Below are 20,007 nucleotides of genomic sequence, written 5' to 3' on the forward strand. Positions count from 1 at the left end.
TAGGACAATTGTGCTGTCAATATATATAATTGAGAATGCCATCACGGCTCCAGAGAAAGGCAATTGTTGCACTGCTATTTCTGACAGATTTCATGATTTTGAAACCCTTCTTCTACAAAGCTAATTGGTATGGAAGGATACGACGAGAAAGTGTCTAATGAGGCACAGTAACGGTCTTGGCAGACAGTTCGGAACGAAAGCCAGGCTGAGTCCGCCAACTCCGAAATCTCAACGTTGACAACGAAAACCCGCTATCCAGCCATGCGGGTTGTGATAAACTTGATTGGGCATATATTGGCGAGCATTGGCAGAGAAGAAAATGGCTATGGCAAAAGCCAATAGGGCCTTTGTGGTACTGAAACTTCCGCGACGGATTGCTGGCACCTTAGGCAATATATTAATCAATGCGAGGCAATGCTCGAAGAATTCGTAGCTCCGTCCGCTATAAAGCCGGTTGTTCCGACGGGGCTCAAGATCCGCAAAGGCATGAAATCCGTGTGTCCAAGCTGCATTGTTGATAATCATACAACCATAACATGTAGACTACGACAATCTGCAGTGGCTGGAGTGGTGATGGATAATATCCACAGGTCCCTTGATCAAAGCCAATCTCCACGGGGTTTTGACTTGGCATCACATCGCTATCGTGGGTTTTGACTGTAACGGTTTGATTCATCTCTTGGCGGCTACGACAGGGGATAGGCATAGTAGGTAGGGCATGATATTAGGGACAGACCCTATTCGGAGATAGTCAAACAGGCTTTCCTTGCCAACAGAGACGAAGTCTGTCGCGCCAGAAGTGCCCTAAAACTTATCCGAAGCTTTTGCTGTGTATACGCCATGCAGTCAACCGGGCTAACGCATTGTAAATGATCTTACGAACGAGAGCAATCATCGATCTCGTGCATTGGTGTGTAAGCACCTATCAACCTCGGAACTCTGAGAACAAATTGAGTCGCGAATTGCCTCGCGGTCCTTTTATGAAGGAGGTTGACGCGACCCACAAGTGACATTTGAACAGACAAATAAAGGAATTGTTTTGCAGATGTCGACAAAAGGGGTAAGTCCCACAACTACATAATGTAGGAACCCAACCGTCTTGACCAACCACAAACACGGGAGCAGACTTGGGTTTGGTGATAACCTTATGTGAAGGATGCATAAACAAGGAATTCTCGTCTTTCAGTGTCTGTTGGCCTTATGTAGGTGCATAAAACTTACTATGGGTCTGGCTTGTTTAAGTTTTACAGTATGTACTTACATGACGGCCCCTCGGTGTGTGTATGATCAGCAGACCTGAAGTCGATTCATCTGAAAGGGCTTTGTCTGACAAGATCGTATTGTTTTCTTATTCTGGATCTCGGCTGCATCTCAAGTTTGTGCGGTCTCGCCAGTTTCTGTAACTGTACAGATAATGGGATGCCCTGATAACCAGCGATTTGCAATTCACACTTGCACACTTGGACTTTGTCAACAAATCCGTTGATGCAGAAATGCACATGCCAAGAAATGGCGTTTTTGGGATTCCTTTACACCTGGTTACCACAATAGGTACGAATCTGGACGAGAGTTGATATTTCCCGAGGTGCCAGCAATAGTTGTTGGCTGTTGAATATTGGGGACGGTTTGGCATCGAGACAACCAACAGTCCCATCGATCTCTCGTTGCAGGGTTAGATACCGAGACATTGGTTACTGGTTGGATCGTTAGCGTAATCTCAATGATAATTAATGCACCGTCGATAATCGCTCAGAGAGAAAGGATTATAATATGGAAGGGAAATTCCCTGCTAGAACTCGCAAATTCCCAGTACTGTATTCAATCTTGCTATACTGTATAGTCGAATGCTATTAAGAAGATTGCACGTCTTACACATCAAAGGTCGTATCTCGAATAGACAGACTATTGACATTGCGTTTTCCATAAAAGCAAGGTTCACGAGACACGTGGATCGAGACGGACGGGTCATCACCGTATGCACAGGTAGCTGACGTGCACCTCTTCGTAGCTCCATCTGCACAAATACATGGGGTTGCATATTGCATAACTTATGAAGACCTCGGGAACTGTGACATTGAACTGCGGCGCGCGACCATGGGCAGTGCATTGACGAGCAAATGAACTCGGAGTCTCCACCTGTCTTGGAAGGTCAGATTCAACCAAGCTTCTGTGAGTGTAGGATAACGATAGCTGCAAGGTGCGAAATCATCAGCCTGAGCGTCTGATATTCCACTGTAGATGCACTCAAGATTGTCGTCCAAGTTTCAACGTTCATGATCTTGACAAAATCATAGAGTAATTTGTACTCATTGTAACCGAAACCGATTCCGGTCTGTATCGACATTTGTGATTAAACCGGATAAATTGGGGGTGTTCTGAAACCAAGCCAAGTTTAGTCTAGATCTGCGGTACAATGTCCTTCTTTGGTTGATTGAGGGCAAACTGTACGTAGTCGACTTTGTTGTTCCTGAATATCTTTCACAAAATTGTCATGGACCACATGCAGGTAACGCTGGCACGAACCTGAACAATCCATCGCAGACAAGTCAAACACGATTTCGCTACTATCGAATTAGGTCGAACATTGAGTCAATGGCTCCCAGACGGACTGGGACCTGCGTATCGAGAGTGTTTTTGAAGATCCAACGCCTAACGTCGATCGCATGTTCCACTGGTGACTGGTGGGCAGCACATTCCAAATTTCTAATGAAGGTATTGGATGAGGTGGCTTGCTTACAGGCGGGTTCAGCGGTCGCAGCGGCTCCAGTAGTACCCCAGCGGATGGCGTGGCAGTCTATCTAAAATGGTCATAAGGGGGGTGGTTGCGGTTCAGGGGGTCTGCTTTGATGAAATCCAGGGGATGGTTGGAAGCGGTCGGAAGATTGAGGCACAAAGGCTCGGAAATGAGGACATCTCTTCGAGGGCCGAGGCGTGTTTGAATGGTACTGTATAGTTGAACATGCCAAAATCGCCCATGTTTAACGAGACTCTCGCGAGATGGCTGCGGCTTATTTTCCTTGAACCTTTTATTAGCCTTGTGATGGATAACGTGCGATACCGCCTGCCACAGTCAGCCACAATTTCAAGTTGGTGTTTCTCTCTGTCTCGCAGCAGTTTTGTATGTGTTTGTGCTTGTACTCGTGCTTGTGCCTGCCAGTGGTTGGGGAGCTGAGCAAAGATGTTTCCGTGATTGACGGCGTGGTTTCGTGTTTGTGCCCAGGCATTAATCATGAGCAGGCAGGGAAGGCACGGTGGCATCAGGTACGAGCGGTTAAGTTAGGCAGTTTGCTCCCATTAGAGTTGTGCATACTGTTATTCAAGGTTTGTGCAACTTGGTTAGCGTACACAAGATGGGCAAGAGATGTACCGTTTAGTCGTTGCACTAACGGGTGGCGCCAATTAGAAGGTTGCATTCTGACTTGGTGGTCGGCAGAAGCAGTGTTCAGGTGCACCATTTGGTGCGTGTTCGGTCGGATTAGAAGGCCTTAGCGGGCTGGCCGTCGACGAAAAAGCGTATGCAATGCGTGATTTTGTGCAAAAGAAGAATCTGCCCTCCTTAGCTTATCCGCCAGCTTCTCAAGTTGATCCAAGATGGAGACCCAATCCTTGCTAGATCCCTGACAGTGGCTCCACCGGATGGAAGGTGCCCCTGCACCCCCTGTTCCTTTGTCTCGCCGTCTCTTTGCATTTACTGGCTGCGACTCTGAGGCCCCATGTCTGGCTTGGCTCTCCCCTTCACTTGCACGTCTGGTCCCTTTCCTTTTCCTGTTCTCTCTGACTCGCTTCGCCTCGCTTCTGCTACCTTTCTCTCCTTCCATCCCCCATCTCACTCCCATATCCTCTTTCAACAAAACAAGCCACTACCTCCGGCCGTTCGCTCGTTCCAGTCCCTCTTTCACCTCCCCACACTTTCGAAGCGTTTGTTCTTTCTTCACCTCTGTCTGAAGCGTATCGTGTTCAGTATCACGATCATCGCTCTCTCTTACTATTCTCATCACGTCTCTTTTTTATCCACGGCATCTTGATCTTCATTCAACTGCCTCAGCTCGACCGTCTCATAACCGATACAGTCGATCCTTAGATTACCGCCGTCTTATTATAACTCGACGGCACTACTAGACCAAACCATCGAGTATTGTTGTCATCTTCATTGGTCATTCAGGAGGAACTCAAGTGCTACATTTCGACCAACAACGACGACAAATACGACTTGACCACCCGCCAACCGAGAATTTCTTCGGTACGGATAAGAGCCCGGCAGACCGACGACTTTTGGATTCGGCTCCCTTCGTTTACAGTTGATCTGACTCGAAGCCCATATTCGACGATCAACATATCATAATTCCCGTCAAGCGACCGACTACCTGTCTCTGAACTTCCCGCGTCAGAAATCACTCATCATGAAGACCTCCTCACTTTTCTCAATGGCCATTGCGGCTGCTAGCTTTGCCAGTGTCAACGGACAAGTCAGTGGCAAAATAAGAGGAGAACAATGGCCCGTTGCCAAACCTGTATTGAACGAGATGAAGGGCCAGGGTTGCTGGAAATCCCTTGGCAACATGACGAAGGTGTATTCGGGAACCTCGACAACATCTGGCTTTTGCTGGAATAAATGCAAGACGAAGTACGCTGTATTCGCTCTACAGGCTGATTCATGTTATTGTGGTCAGCTTTACCCACAAGAAGGTGACGAGGTTGACGATGACAAATGTGACTGGGAATGTCCTGGTTATCCTTACGAAGCCTGTGGTGCACTCAAGAAATACTACTCCGTATTCAATTCGGGGTTGGAACTTGGACCCGACAATTACGTGGAGGAGAAGTCGACCTCAAGCGCTGCGCCCTCGTCAACCGAGGCCGCTTCCAGCACCACCGCTGGAGGAGATTCCGCTGCCTCAACCCAAACCGACGACACAGCTGCAAGTTCAGAAGCAGCCTCCGAGCCTAAGAAAGATGGTCCCAACGTAGCCGCTATTGCCGCCGGAGTTGTGGTAGGAGTTGTGGTAGTCGCTGCAATCGGTGGCGGTGCCATATTCTTTGTTCGCCGCCGACGAAACGCAGAGATTGAAGAGGAGCATCGACGAAACGCTGCTGTGAATGCCTTCATCAACGGCTCCAAGCCCCCAGGCAGCAGCGGCAGCATCTCCATGACTGACTCTCGTCTCGATCCCGTTATGGCCCATCGACGACTCAGCGACGGTAGCATCGCCGATAACCAAGATTACTCTCGAAGAATTCTACGGGTAAGTTTGCCTACAGCAGTAAACTCTTGACCGCCATACTAATAAACCTTTAGGTCACCAACGCTTAATCGAGTCTTCAGTCTCGACTATTCAAGGTCTATACTTCCAATCTGTTTCTCACTTGGCATTCACGGCGTTTTATTGGGATGATAGTTCATGTCTGATTGCCAATCGATCGATAACCCTCGGCGATTAGGCGGCGTTTGATTTTCGGGCGTAGGACTAGACATTTTTCTACTATTTTGCGTCTGCGGAAATTACGACTGGATTTGATCAATCATGCTCCATGGCCGGCTACCTCTACGCCATCCACTCATTACCTCCTTACTTTTTTTTAACAATACGCCTTGATCGAAGCGACTGGAGAAGATGGGAATAATGCCGCGTGTGCCCTATTAGAAGTCATACTTTCATCTGTCCATATCATGGACGTCGTCTTGGCATAAGGGCATTTTAGCGGCACTCATACCCGCGTGTAATTGGCACGTTTGTTTTCTTTTCTTGACGACTGGGAGTCTTGTCTCCTGTGTACAAATTCTCCCTCTCCTATAGGGGACGGGGATAAATCTAAAAAGAGGGGGGGCGACAAGTCCTTTTGGGACATGATGGATAGTGTGATACGAGCGAGTTGTCGCAGATGCACTCGGATGCGGAAGGGACGTCAACCCCAGGGAGATGTTACGAATTCGGTGGGCTGGCTGGTAGTGCGGGATGTTCTCTCGTCGCTTTATTTATTTTTCAACCTGGTTGTTATTTCCACCAACCATTATGTTTGTGTTCCCGCCCGTATGTAGGATTTCGCATAGTCTTATACCACCGCTTAAGACTTACATTTTGAGATGATGTTCACTGAGATGTTCCTCACATGCGTGGCACGGTAAAGTACCGATGTAAATTAGATACTGGAAAGGTATCGGCACCACCCAAGTGTTCCATGCGGTATCAATTTTATGACGCTGATTGGATTGAACAATAGTTTTGTGTTGCTGCTCGTTCACGATGCCAAGGTCTTGTTTGTGTATATACATACGTTGTTACATCCAATTTCTGTCACGTCAATGGGTTCTCTGGCTGTTTGTTCTATACAGCATTTTCCAAAACCGCCCTTTCTAGATCTAGGCCATATTCCGCAATGAATCATTGAACTACGAAAATCAGATCTAACAACGTGTCGCACTGATCCAACAAGTACGCAATTTGCCTCGTAGAATAGGTAGGAAACGGACTGCGCAAGGCTACCAATGTATCTGGCGAAACCACCTCACGGTTCAGGGTAGGCCAGTGATAGCTATCACGTGATGGAAACAGCTCTGGAGCTTGTCGCGATGCCTGTCGCGTTAGAAAAGTTCCTAGCTTAGCATCATAACGAACAAGCCAAACAAAGAAATTCAACAAATAGCAGTGAACTCTTACGATCGCCCTACATCTTGCAAAACAAATCGAGCTATAATTTCATCCATCAGGATATTGCCGCCGTCTACAGGGCTTAATTGCCCGACTTTTACCTCAACATGGGCTCGATTTCAGCACCTCGAATCCGTCGCACGGCGCAAAACACTCAGTTCACGTAAGTTCACATCATTGCGCACAAACCGCTAGATTGAACAGTATCTCACTACAATAGGTACAACCTTTCGCGCCGCGTGAACGATGTTCAGACCTACCCAGTATACTCCCCTCAAGGTGCTACTATTCTCATCTACGGTCATGAGAACGGCGTGACGATTGCATGGCGAGGAGGCAAGCGATTTAAGACTGTGAAGAAGGCACCCCATCCCGAAAAGCAGAACGGAGCTGCAGATGATTCGATCATGATTATCGACTCAGATGACGACGGGCCACCCGCAAAGTCAAAGGCAGAATCTCAGTATGAGGACAACTCACAGTTTGAGGACGAGGTTGAGGATAGCCCATACCCCGAAATAGTACAGACGCTCGACCTTGCGCTCGGAACGGCGATCCTGAAGGTTGCGGTTATGCCCATGACCCCAACACCCGCAGAGGATGCTGCGTGGGGAGGAGCCAAAGTGCTCACCGACAAGATGGTTTTTGCTGTCTCGTGTGTCACCAACGATGTCTATGTCATTACGGTTCCTCTCACTCCTCCCTCACCGGAGAGTAAGGCGAGATCCGAGCTCAGAAACGATCTTCTAGCAGGCAGGGCAGGATCCGGAGCTTGGGGTGAGTCGCTCATCCTACTTGGTGGTCAGAACAAGCACAGCGAGGGGATTGCTATCAACTTGATCATGCCAACAGCCACCGAGCGACCTGGTACGAAGCCTAGGGCAGTTGTAGCCTCGCACTCCCGTGAGGCGTCTGGAGTGCTTCGGCTTTGGGATGTCCCTTTAGATGCTAGCGACAAGCCCTCCAAAACCGTCGACCCATTCCAGACCGAGTATCTCCCCAACCCCCTCACAAGCATATCCTTCAACCCCACGCACACTACGCAGCTGCTGGCTGTTTCAGCCCTACAGGGTGTTCGTATTTACGATTTTGCACGGCCTTCCTTTGCCGACACGGATGCCACCGGCCCTTTTCCTGTCCAGGGCTCATGGCTGCTATCCATGTACCAGCCCTTTGCTCGCCCCTCATCGACAAGAAAACCGGTTATTGATGCTGTTTGGATAATGCACGGGCGCGCGATACTAGTGCTCCTTGCCGATGGTATGTGGGGTATTTGGGACGTTGACGGTGTCAGTCCTTCTGGACCGGGTGCTGTCCTCTCCAGCAAACTCCAGACTGGCGTCAAGGGAGCGGCTTTGACAGCCTTTAGTGTTTCTGGATATGTAGAGGGGACAAGCTCGCTCCGAAGTCTTACGACGCAGAACAAGGAACAGACCACCGGAGAATTTGCGCCCATGACTCCTCACACTCGACGACAAGCTACCGCTTCACTGAGCTCTGCCATCACACTTGACCGCCTGGCTACTATCCGAGGTGGTATCAAGGTGCTGTCTCTGCCGAGTAGTGGAAGTGCAATCCAAGACGAGACAGTCGTTTTTTGGGTGGGTGATCTGGAACACGTCTGTGTCATCCCTGGTATAACGCGGTTCTGGGATTCTCAACTACGACAGGCTTCTGGTACTGGTGGTGACATCTTCAGTAGCGCCCAGCCGGTGAAGATGATCAAGCTCCTGGATTTGTCAACCGGGCTACTCGGGGAGAGATGCTGTGGAGTCGGGCTGTTGATAGACCCAGATCACGGCATCACTGCGCAAGACAGCAGTATACCAGCAGATGTCATTGTGTATGGTGAGACCAGGATTATCGTTGTCCGGGAGGGAGAAGATGGACCAGGCAAGATTGTTGGTGCTGTTGTCAACGCCCGAAGACGAAACCTGTTTTCCAAAGGCGACAAGTCTGATGCTATTATTGTGCATGGCAAGCAAACAAGACCTGCTAAGAACTTATTCAACCTAAGCACCGTGAAGCCGGGTACATTGCGGCTCCGATCTGCCTTAGGCAAGCATGGCATTGAAGGCGAATCAGACGCTGATTTGCCATCACGACCAGCGGTCGGTTTCGACTTTATGGATACGCTTAACGCGGCAGCGGACGTCACAGTCGATGAAGACGAACGAAATCTGGAAGTTGAGATGCTGGATATCATGGAGATTGACAAAACACTCGAGAACATGGATAATAGCCGAAGAAGGACATAGGGGTTGCTGGATGTAAATGAAAATTGAGGAACTAACTAAAGCGATTAGATGCCAAGAACGAGATAATGAAGAGTGCTGGGGACGAAACTCACGATGCCCCTACGACACACATGCGACCCATTTGCATGGTCACGATTGCGATCGTGAGATTCTGACTCCTTTTCCTGTCCAACAATCATCAATGTGACATGTTCCGCACGGCAAGGTGGAGCGCAAGGCGAGACTCATCCTTGACTGCTCTGTATTCCGAGCGGTATATTAAAGAAAGCACTCCGCGTGCTTGTTCGACGCCTCAGAGGTGGGTTGGGAAGAGGTTTCGGTGCTCCGAGCACCCTTCCGGCTCTTTTGGGTGTGTCCTGTTATCTACGGACTGATGGTTCTCTGGAATTCTTGAGGTCCGCCTCGAGGATAACGGAGGTCAGGAGGTCAGTGGGGGACGCAGTAACCTGGGCTGGGAGCTTGAACGTCGATACATTTATCTTGATCTTATGTAGTTGTTCGCTGTGACATGATAGAAGCCTCTTGCTCATGAATTGTCATTTTGGTACAACATGTGATCCTCCTACTTGACAGCGCATATATGGGGTGTTTAGCTTGAATATAATACCGTGTTTAAATTATTCATATATGCACTATCTTGTCTTCGTTGACCATTGAACAATCGTTATTTCATTGTGCCTCAAAAATCATGAGCTTAGCAGGCAGTCACGGTGTGGGGTCAATTAAGACCCCTGCGGTTTCCGTCGCGACCGGCGCGTCATGATGTCCCACACGCGTTAAGTCCTTTCCATCTTTGTTCTTTTGTGCACCTTCCATCTCTTTTTTCCTGTTGATCAGCTACTCTTTCCCCCCTCTTATCACCAAAATTCTTCTATCTCTTCCAGAATTCCATCCTCAGCAACCGCCAAGAACCTTGAAGGAGAACAACCGCAAAGATGGGTATCAAACAACTCTTCCAGATCATCAAGGAGGAAGCTCCAGATGCGATCAAGGAGAGTGAGATCAAGAACCAGTTTGGTCGCAAAGTTGCCATTGTAAGTTCCAAACGGAATATAGCCGGTGCAAATAACACAAGCTTACAGCGTTCCAGGATGCATCGATGAGTATCTACAGTTTCCTCATCGCCGTACGATCCGAAGGTCAGCAGCTCACAAACGAGAGCGGCGAGACGACGTCGCATCTCATGGGCATGTTTTACCGTACTCTCCGCATGGTCGATAACGGTATAAAGCCCCTGTACGTATTCGACGGTGCGCCGCCCAAGCTCAAGTCTGGCGAGTTGGCCAAACGTTTCCAGCGCAAACAAGAGGCCACCGAAGGCCTGGAAGAGGCCAAGGAGACGGGTACAGCAGAGGATATTGAGAAATTCTCGCGACGAACTGTCCGCGTCACTCGTGAGCACAACGCCGACTGCCAACGCTTGCTGAAGCTCATGGGCATCCCCTACATCATTGCACCTACCGAAGCTGAGGCTCAGTGTGCTGTGCTGGCCCAGGCCGGCAAGGTGTATGCAGCTGCCAGTGAGGATATGGATACCCTCTGCTTCAACACTCCAATTCTCCTCCGACATCTTACATTCAGTGAGCAAAGAAAGGAACCCATTCAGGAGATCCGCCTGGACAAGGTTCTTGAAGGCTTGAACATGGAAAGGAAACAGGTATGTTCAACTGGCTACTGCAGGTTATGTCTCGAGCTAACAACCCAATCTAGTTTGTCGATCTTTGCATTTTGCTCGGCTGCGATTACCTCGACCCAATCCCCAAGGTCGGACCCAGCACTGCCCTCAAGATGATCCGCGACCACGGCTCCTTGGAGAAAGTTGTTGAGGCAATGGAAAATGATTCCAAGAAGAAGTATGTCATCCCTGAGGATTGGCCCTACAAAGACGCACGGGATCTATTTTTCGAGCCGGATGTGCGCCAGGCCGATCATCCCGATTGTGACTTCAAGTGGGAGAAGCCTGATATGGAAGGCCTGGTCAAATTCCTGGTAACCGAAAAAGGGTTCTCAGAGGACCGTGTTCGCAGCGGAGGTGCTCGCTTAGAGAAGAATTTAAAGAGCTCCCAGCAAGCCCGACTCGAGGGCTTTTTCAAGCCGATTCCAAAGACGGAAGAAGAGAAGGCAGCGCATAAGCGAAAGCTGGATGAGAAGAACGAGGAGAAGAGAAAGAAGGCCAAGCAGGAGAAGAAAGACAAGGCGGCTTCCAAGTCGAAACCCCGAGGTACAAAGTAATCGGGGTTTGGACGGCGTTTCGAACAAGTAACGAGATGTAATGTACTGGAAGGAAGTACAGAAAAGGTCAAGCTCCACAGCAGCACCGGCAATGGCGTATTGGAGTTATTAGGTGTGGTACATACCACTTGGTGTATGTCGATGAATATGAGATTATGTGAATGATATTACTGTCTAGAAAAAACTATATCCAATTTTGATCGACTATTTTGTAGTCGTGGTGGACCACCAAGATTGTGCATGTGCTGGTTGCTGCTGAGGTTATATGTGAGAATTAGCTAACAAAGCGAACGAGCCGAACCAACAGAAACGTACGTGTTTGAAAGACACATGCAAACAGTTTGGATTTCTCCGCGTTCTCAATCTAGATTAATTGCCCGTCCCCCACGGGGGTATTCTCCTTGAAAAGCGTGCGAGTCGTGAAGAGCATAACCTCGGAGGCTACATTTGGCAATACTCCGTCTCCGATTGGACAGCGGTTAAGTACCTCGGCATGCTCCATATGACATCAACGGTCGCAGCGAGCATGCGCTAGAGCAATTCTTTGTTACCGCAGCTCCTTCACATGCTTTTCTTACCATCGGAATTGGCAACACGGCGCATGGCACATGATCTTGGCCATGACCGCATCGAGTAAGTAAATGCCGTGAGAAGCACGACTCATGACCTGAACTTCTGTTCGACGTCGACGGGAGTATCTATTCCCCAGACGAAGGACCAGGCCTGTCGAGCAGAAACATGGGGGTGGAGCATGTCTACCTCTAGTGCATGTATTTACTGTATCACTCACTGAACATGTGATTGTAATCCTGCTTCCCAGCTACTTTTTTGCCGAAGAATAGAATTTATTAAAAAGATCATCGTTAAGGGATTGTCGTCTTTTCTTCTTCCTTTTCCCTTCTTCCCATATTTCTGTGTTGACCCTGTTTCTATTCTCTGTAATATCCTCTCTCTCGTGGTTGGGTTTCCTTTTCCATCGCGCTTCACTATCATATTAGCAAAACAGTCGCAATCATGTCCAAGACCTTTACAACAAGCGATGTTGCGTCGCATAACAAGCCTGGAGACTTGTACATCATTGTCGACGGCGATGTTTACGACTTGACAAAGTTCCAGGACGACCACCCTGGTGAGTTAACCAGCAAGCATCCTTCATAATGCGCGTCTGACTCGTTATTAGGCGGCAAGAAGATCCTCCAGCGCGTTGCTGGTAAAGACGCTTCTAAGCAGTTCTGGAAGTACCACAACGAAGGAATCCTCAAGAAATACAAGAACCAGCTCCTAGTCGGCTCTCTTGACTCCAAGCCCAAGGCTCCCGAACCCAAACCTGCGGCCAAAGCCGCCCCCCTGCCTGCAGCCCCTACACCCAAGACCGTCAAGACTGTCGAGAAGGAGGTTGCCGCCAAAGAGGAAGAAGCCGAGGCTCTGGAGCCATTCGGTGACCAGATTCCCTTTGCTGACCCTGCTTGGTATCAAAGCGTATGTTTAACACGAACGATTCGCCTTCCCCAGTCTAGTGCTTACAATTGCAGTACCACTCACCTTACTTCAACGAATCTCATGCTGCTCTCCGCGCTGAGGTCCGTGAATGGATCGAGAACGACATCGAACCCCATGTCACTGACTGGGACGAGGCCAAGGAGGTCCCTGAAGAGATATACAAGGAGATGGGTCGCCGCGGTTACCTTGCCGGTCTTCTCGGTGTCAAGTACCCAACTCAATATGCTCCCGAGGGTGGTGTCAAGTCCGTCCCTGCTGAGAAGTGGGATCTTTTCCACGAGATGATCATCACCGATGAGCTGTCCCGCACTGGCTCTGGTGGTTTCGTCTGGAACATCATTGGTGGTTTCGGTATCGGCTGCCCTCCTCTTATGAAGTTTGGTAAGAAGGCGCTCAAGGACCGCATCATGCCTGGTATCCTCAGTGGCGAGAAGCGAATCTGCTTGGCTATCACCGAGCCTGATGCTGGCAGTGATGTTGCCAACTTGACATGCGAGGCTAAGTTGAGTGAGGATGGCAAGCACTACATCGTCAACGGCGAGAAGAAGTGGATCACCAACGGTATCTGGTCCGACTACTTTACCGTCGCTGTACGAACTGGCGAGGCTGGAATGAACGGTGTTTCATTGCTTCTCATTGAGCGTAGCGAGGGTGTCTCGACTCGACGCATGCCTTGTCAAGGTGTTCTATCTTCAGGCACAACATATATCACCTTTGAGGATGTCAAGGTCCCTGTTGAGAACCTGCTCGGCAAAGAAAACCAAGGTTTCAAGGGTAAGTTTTGTTACACACGGATGTCTCAAGATCAAGCTAACATGCTCTCAGTTATCATGACCAACTTCAACCATGAGCGCATGGGTATTATCATCCAGTCCCTCCGATTCTCTCGTGTTTGCTACGAGGAGTCCGTCAAGTACGGCAGCAAGCGACGTACCTTTGGCAAGAAGCTCATCGACCATCCTGTCATCCGTATGAAGCTCGCCCACATGGCCCGCCAAATAGAAGCTTCATACAACTGGCTTGAGAATCTTATCTACCAGTGCGAGCGCATGGGAGAGACTGAGGCCATGCTGAGACTTGGCGGTCCTATCGCCGGCCTCAAGGCACAGTCTACACTCACCTTTGAATTCTGCGCCCGAGAGGCCAGTCAGATCTTTGGAGGACTGAGCTACTCTCGTGGTGGACAGGGCGCCAAGGTCGAGCGACTCTACCGTGATGTGAGAGCGTACGCTATTCCTGGTGGCAGTGAAGAGATTATGCTTGATCTCAGCATGCGACAGAGTTTGAGAGTAGCAAAGGCGGTAGGCATGAAACTGTAAAGAGTTGGGATTCAAGGTCTTGTACGAGTACTGCACCGCATTGTGGAGTTTTTAGTGTTTGTTGAATATTAGCCATGGCTTGAATAATAATGCCATATTAGCCAATGATGGATATCATTTTATAAAACAATGATTTAGCATTAAAGACCAGGACCATAATTTGTTCCATGACTGTAGCGGATACCAAGAGTGATCACACAAATCTGTCAGATTGTGAATTTGACGTTGCTTATATACTTATTTGTTCCATGATTATTGGTCAATTGGCTCCGGTGGTTTGTGATAGGCGATACACGATGATCCATAACTATCTAGTAGGTACACGTTGGAAGGTTTGATATGAGTATAGTTCTGTTGGTCAATTGATATTGACATTGACGGTAACGCCGATTGCCATTCATTTGAGTTTACACAGCCTATAGCGATAGCAATTGCAAAGCCAATACTTCTGTTAGTAGTCAATTCTTGATAAGCTGAAAGGCGTTTAATCAACAACCCGATTTCCTTCCAATCTGTCTTTTACGAACAAAGGATATCTAGTTGAAAGAATCGGACCTAGGTATCTTACAGAATAAGGTGTATAACAGACTAAATCAAATCAATAAACTTTGTTGCCGTGTACTGCCACAACTGTCTGTTCTTATCTTCATATAAGAAACCTCGCAATATTCCATCTAGACTCCTTTGTTCTCAGAACCCCTAACCAACTTTGGCAATAGGAAATTCCCAAGTTCGCTCGCCCGTCCATTCTTCAGCTCAGTTCCATCCCGCCTGGTTCAGTTGATAAAACCGGGCTGCCCCGCCACCACGTGACCGTCTAGCGCAGGGCCTTCCGCCGCAATGAGGCACACACCATCGTCACCCTCACCTTCAAACTGCAAGACTGAGCCTACTCTACCTCTTCCCTCCGCTAAGAACCACACCTCCAAACACTCGACGACGACCAGCAATCTCACCCATACGACTTCGATTACGCGCTTGCGACTAACCAAAGCCTTTTTTTTTTCATTCCCGAGCCTTCTTTCTCGGATAGTTCGCGTACCGATTTTCCTCCGACTTCTCTTCCCCCCCCCCCACACAAACCGACACACGCCTGCAGCTCCTCACCAGCTGCCATCCTCGCTCCCGATTCCTCGAGAGGCCGACCTCTGTGCTGTTTTGCATATAATACCTCACCCTTTACTTTCTTTCGATCCGTAGACGGATCCTATACACGCAATGGCGGATCAGCTAGCAGACAAGCTGAAATCCACCCAACTCAGGTCCGCTGCGCCGCCCTAGCGGCCCTTGTGAGCTTGGACTAACTCGAGCAGTGACGGTTCACCCGGCGCGAGTGACGAGTGGAAGAAGAACCTTAACCTCCCCGCCAAAGACAACCGACAACAAACAGAGGTACATGCTGCAATCACTATTTTCTGGCGCATTCCCATGTGCTGATCTTGATCTCTAGGATGTTACAAACACAAAGGGCCTGGAGTTCGAAAACTTTGCCCTCAAGCGAGACCTGCTCATGGGTATCTTTGAAGCAGGATTCGAAAAGCCATCACCGATTCAAGAGGAATCTATCCCCGTCGCATTAACTGGCCGAGACATTCTTGCCCGTGCAAAGAACGGCACTGGCAAGACAGCCGCCTTTGTCATCCCCACCTTGGAACGCATCAACCCCAAGATTTCTAAGATCCAATGTCTTATTCTTGTCCCCACACGTGAGCTTGCCATGCAGACCTCGCAAGTCTGCAAAACTCTTGGTAAGCACCTCGGTATCAATGTCATGGTCACGACCGGTGGTACTGGTCTTCGAGATGATATTATTCGCCTTCAGGATCCCGTTCATATTGTGGTTGGTACCCCGGGCCGAATTCTCGATCTCGCTGGCAAGAATGTTGCCGACCTTAGCGAATGCCCCATGTTCATCATGGACGAGGCCGATAAGCTTCTGTCCATCGAGTTCACCCCTGTCATTGAGCAGCTCCTGCAATTCCACCCCAAGGACCGACAGGTTATGCTCTTCTCCGCCACCTTCCCTCTGTCCGTCAAGGACTTCTCCGACAAGAACATGGTCAGCCCATATGAGATCAACCTGATGGATGAGCTCACACTGAGGGGCATTACCCAATACTACGCTTTCGTTGAAGAGAAGCAAAAGGTTCATTGCTTGAACACACTCTTTTCTAAGCTCCAAATCAACCAATCCATCATCTTCTGTAATTCTACGAACCGAGTCGAACTTTTGGCCAAGAAAATCACCGAGCTTGGCTACTCTTGTTTCTACAGTCATGCGAAGATGCAGCAACATGCACGAAACCGTGTTTTCCACGATTTCCGTAACGGTGTCTGCCGAAACCTTGTGTGTTCCGATTTGCTTACCCGTGGTATCGACATTCAGGCTGTCAACGTTGTCATCAACTTTGATTTCCCCAAGAACGCCGAAACTTACCTCCACCGTATCGGTCGATCCGGCCGTTACGGTCACCTTGGTCTGGCTATTAACCTGATCAACTGGGACGATCGCTTCAACCTTTACAACATTGAGCGAGACCTCGGCACCGAAATTCAGCCTATCCCCGCCAGCATCGACAAGAGCCTCTATGTTTACGAGAACCCCGAGTCGATTCCTCGACCCATTTCGAACCTCCCAAGGGGCCAACTACCTGCTGCTCAGGGTCAGCAGCCTCCTCAGCAGCAACAGCAATACCAGCAGCCTCAGCAGACGCAGCAGGCTGGTCTGCCTCAGCAAGGCCAGGGCAACTGGCAGAGCCAGAACCCTCAGCACGGCAACCCGCACTATAACAACGGCGGACGAGGCCGTGGTGGACGTGGGCGTGGATACCGTGGCCGCGGCGGCCAAGGCCAAGGCCAAGGCGGTCGAGGTCGCGGCCCACCCCGTGATGTCCAACCCTAATATCATATATACTCATGCATGGCGTTAGGTGGGCGAGAAGGGGGGTTTACGGATGAACTTTTTTTCGACATGATTTTTTTTTAGTACCGGGTCATCATTTCAGTTTTGGATTGTACATTATTCGCATATTTTCCGCGAATGGAGAGAACGGCGAAACGGATTTCATTGCCCATGGATCACAACCACTTCGAAACTTTTACCATGGATCTTCACGCAAGGATCCAGAAAAACCGTACAGACACGCATGGGTTGCACGTTCTTGGAATGATAGCCTCAGCGGCTTCCTTGACTCGAACCTGTCACTCTGTACTATCACCATCGGCTTTGATATTCTGTTTGGTTTGGTTCATGATATCTACGGATGATGAATGAGAGCGAGAAATGGAACTTCCAGGGAAAAGGTGTTCTTTAGGCATCAACCACGGTAGACATACCCGCTTTGGGGCTGGCACAGCCAACGGTGCGGGAAGAAGGGAAAGGGTGGTGTTTGAGAGTCGAGGCTTTCGAGGCTTTTCACGCGGATGGCGTTGCCCTCGGTTTGCATTTGAGGGCTGCAATTTCTGCGATTGACATGAACAGTACCTCTGCAGAGCGCACGGGGGATATGATACCCTGACGACAAATCTACGTTAGACGAACGGACCTCATGAGATGGGACGCACTCGGTTAGACGTATTGGTGGATTTGAAGGGGCTCGATGGTGCCCATGGGCAAAATCGCGACACTTGGTCTTTGCTTGTTCCTTCCTTATGGACAAGATACAGTCTTGACTTGAACAAGTCTCGCGCAACAAGACTGAAGGACGGGACAACAAGATGGCTGCAGTTGCGCAGCGCAGTGTCTACAAAATTAACCAAGCGAGAAAAACAACAAAAAAACAATATTTTGGGAGGGAAAACTGGATGGGCTGGATGGCTTTCGAACCGGCTCGGCTCGCGCCGTTGCATGCACGATGTGTTGCATTATGTAACGACGTTGCAGGAGTTAGTAAGGCATATAGTCTTTCTGAGCAAAACTGTGGGATTCCACTTTCCTTTCATTCGCACTTCTAAATTCGGCGTGATGATTATTTGCGATGTGATGAATACGTTGATATTTGGGGTGTATTTGATGCGAGCATGACCATGAACAGGACAGTAACAAGAACAAGCGAAGCATGCTATCATAAAATGGATTATGAAACCCGCTTCAGAGCCTGCCTGATGTTGTAATTCAACATCTCTTCAACCTTGGTCGTTGAAACAGTCGACTGATAATGCCGTGAGAAGTTCTGATGAGACTATGACCAGCAATAATAGCTGAGTCAGCGAAGCTGGAATGCAAGATTGCGCAACAGGGTCATGGTATGGTCAAGGTCAAGGTCAAGGTCAGGGTCACGACAATTTCACACATCGATCAACAAGTCTCATTAGCTTGTAGAGTGTTCCTGAAAATCATGTCCTTCGTTTATTCTCGCTTCCTCCAAAAGAACGACAGCGAAAGGCCAAGAAAGTTAGATGTGGTGCCGGCTTCAAGGGATCGTTCAAAGATTGCGTAAACGGTGGATACTTGAAAGAAAGTAAACACCCACCTGTCACGGCTCTTTGCATTCTTCGCCAACCCCGAGAGGGCCGTGCTTCTCAGGATTGCTTGGCAGGGGGCACGTATTATTCGTTGTGAAGGAAGAGGCAGCCAAGAATATAAGAGATATTTTGTGGAGGAAGAGGAGCTTGTTCAGAGGAACCTAGGGTTTATGTGTGAGGTGCCGAAGCTTGGCTTTGGGTGCTGGATGTATGAATCAGGATCAATAATTTGTATACAGTAACGATATGACTGTGGCCAAGTAGTAAGCATGACAGACGACGTAGAATGAAACCTAGGTATGTGCATGCGTATCAGTATTACATATCCGAGCGTACAAGGAAACAGTCATGGTAATGCAAAGCTGAGAAGCTCATGCTCAATGCAATATCACGTTGATCAACCACATGAGAGTGAGACTGATGTCGTAGGGACCGCAGACTCGCAGCCATGACGAGATGTGTTAGCGGTGAAGACACAAAGGGGACATCAAGTGTCTTGGTAGTACGGATACATACAGTATTGTATCAAGAAAAGAGTGGAAAGACAGAGGTGTCGATCTTGTCAATCGATATTGGGTCAGGACGGTAGTGTTGGCGATCAGTCGCCATTCTTTGGCTTGTCCATTTTACTCGTTTAGTAAGGGCTAGAAACACCACTTGAATCATTCCCAAAAGTTGGTTTCTTAGTTATCCCCAAAGACAACAATTTGCTGTTCACGAGAATGAAATTGACAATAGCTAGAGATGGGAAAGCGGGTCTCTCCCCGTGGCAGTGCAGCTAGACGGTGCCTGGGGTGATGGGTGCTGACGGGACGCTGCAGATGACGGGACCAGGCCAGGCTATTGGAGTGGGGGGGATGAATGAAAACTCTCGATTCGGACCACAAGAACATCCCATCCCGTTGTGACCATTACTACCTAGCTACGTGTATCTAACAATAGCCATTCCTTTTGAGTTGGAAGGTGTTATAGCCGTTGTGGATGGTAAGAACGAGCCAATGCTTATGGTTTCACATTCATGAAAGACAAGAGCCGAGACGAAAACTCCTTACCCACAATGCTCAACTCCCTGAGCCAGGGCATGGTGGTTGACGCATCGTGACAAGGATTGCATTGAAAGAAGAGATGATCTATTTGCTATGAGAGATATTCAATTCGATAACCTCGTCTGGTCATCACGTTTAGTTGATCAAGACAAAGTAATCGGCAATTAATTAATCATCCTATGCTGTTTAACATTCAGGTTCTGGTCTATTTCAAACTGTTCTACGGATACAGGATAGGTTGACGAGATAATCGAGGACAATGATGCCAATACGAGATACTGTTATTCTCATCAAATCCTTCAATTACAATACCATCCATCCAACTCAACAAGAACCGGCATTTCATGTCCAATACCAAACTATTGTATCAATAGCGCCGTATATGTCATTTTATTTCATGTCACTCGAACCGTACCTGTAATCGTCAAGAGCTAGACGCCCATTCTGTAAGCCACTGTCGGGTGTCAACGCCGTCCGCCAAGCCATGAGCCAAGACTAGATGTCCTGGGACTGTGTATGCCACGCAAACCCTTTCAGCGGG

The 20,007-nt window shown here is 48.9% G+C and overlaps 5 protein-coding genes across 5 annotated transcripts, besides 2 other annotated features; all 5 read left to right on the forward strand.

Annotated features, from left to right (window-relative positions):
* Window positions 1-4,400: 4,400 nt before the first annotated feature.
* FPSE_08834 (uncharacterized protein) lies at window positions 4,401-5,311 on the forward strand (the record flags this gene model as incomplete). Its single annotated transcript, XM_009261952.1, has 2 exons — window positions 4,401-5,243; window positions 5,297-5,311. The coding sequence occupies 2 exons, from the start codon at window positions 4,401-4,403 to the stop codon at window positions 5,309-5,311; spliced, it is 858 nt and encodes a 285-aa protein (XP_009260227.1).
* Window positions 5,312-6,754: 1,443 nt separating this feature from the next.
* FPSE_08835 (uncharacterized protein) lies at window positions 6,755-8,905 on the forward strand (the record flags this gene model as incomplete). The annotated part of the gene is made up of 2 exons (XM_009261953.1): window positions 6,755-6,810; window positions 6,868-8,905. 2 exons carry the CDS (start codon window positions 6,755-6,757, stop codon window positions 8,903-8,905), a joined length of 2,094 nt encoding a protein of 697 aa, XP_009260228.1.
* A 935-nt stretch (window positions 8,906-9,840) lies between these two features.
* FPSE_08836 (uncharacterized protein) lies at window positions 9,841-11,137 on the forward strand (the record flags this gene model as incomplete). Its single annotated transcript, XM_009261954.1, has 3 exons — window positions 9,841-9,939; window positions 9,996-10,562; window positions 10,616-11,137. The coding sequence occupies 3 exons, from the start codon at window positions 9,841-9,843 to the stop codon at window positions 11,135-11,137; spliced, it is 1,188 nt and encodes a 395-aa protein (XP_009260229.1).
* Window positions 11,010-11,102: a repeat region.
* Window positions 11,138-12,151: 1,014 nt separating the features above from the next.
* Window positions 12,152-13,956, forward strand: FPSE_08837 (uncharacterized protein; the record flags this gene model as incomplete). Its single annotated transcript, XM_009261955.1, has 4 exons — window positions 12,152-12,266; window positions 12,318-12,616; window positions 12,670-13,411; window positions 13,463-13,956. 4 exons carry the CDS (start codon window positions 12,152-12,154, stop codon window positions 13,954-13,956), a joined length of 1,650 nt encoding a protein of 549 aa, XP_009260230.1.
* Window positions 13,957-15,174: 1,218 nt separating this feature from the next.
* On the forward strand, window positions 15,175-16,858 carry FPSE_08838 (uncharacterized protein; the record flags this gene model as incomplete). Its single annotated transcript, XM_009261956.1, has 3 exons — window positions 15,175-15,218; window positions 15,270-15,348; window positions 15,407-16,858. 3 exons carry the CDS (start codon window positions 15,175-15,177, stop codon window positions 16,856-16,858), a joined length of 1,575 nt encoding a protein of 524 aa, XP_009260231.1.
* Window positions 16,622-16,675: a microsatellite.
* Window positions 16,859-20,007: the final 3,149 nt, after the last annotated feature.

This window comes from Fusarium pseudograminearum, chromosome 3 (assembly GCF_000303195.2).
Source record: "Fusarium pseudograminearum CS3096 chromosome 3, whole genome shotgun sequence".
Lineage (NCBI taxonomy): Eukaryota > Fungi > Ascomycota > Sordariomycetes > Hypocreales > Nectriaceae > Fusarium > Fusarium pseudograminearum.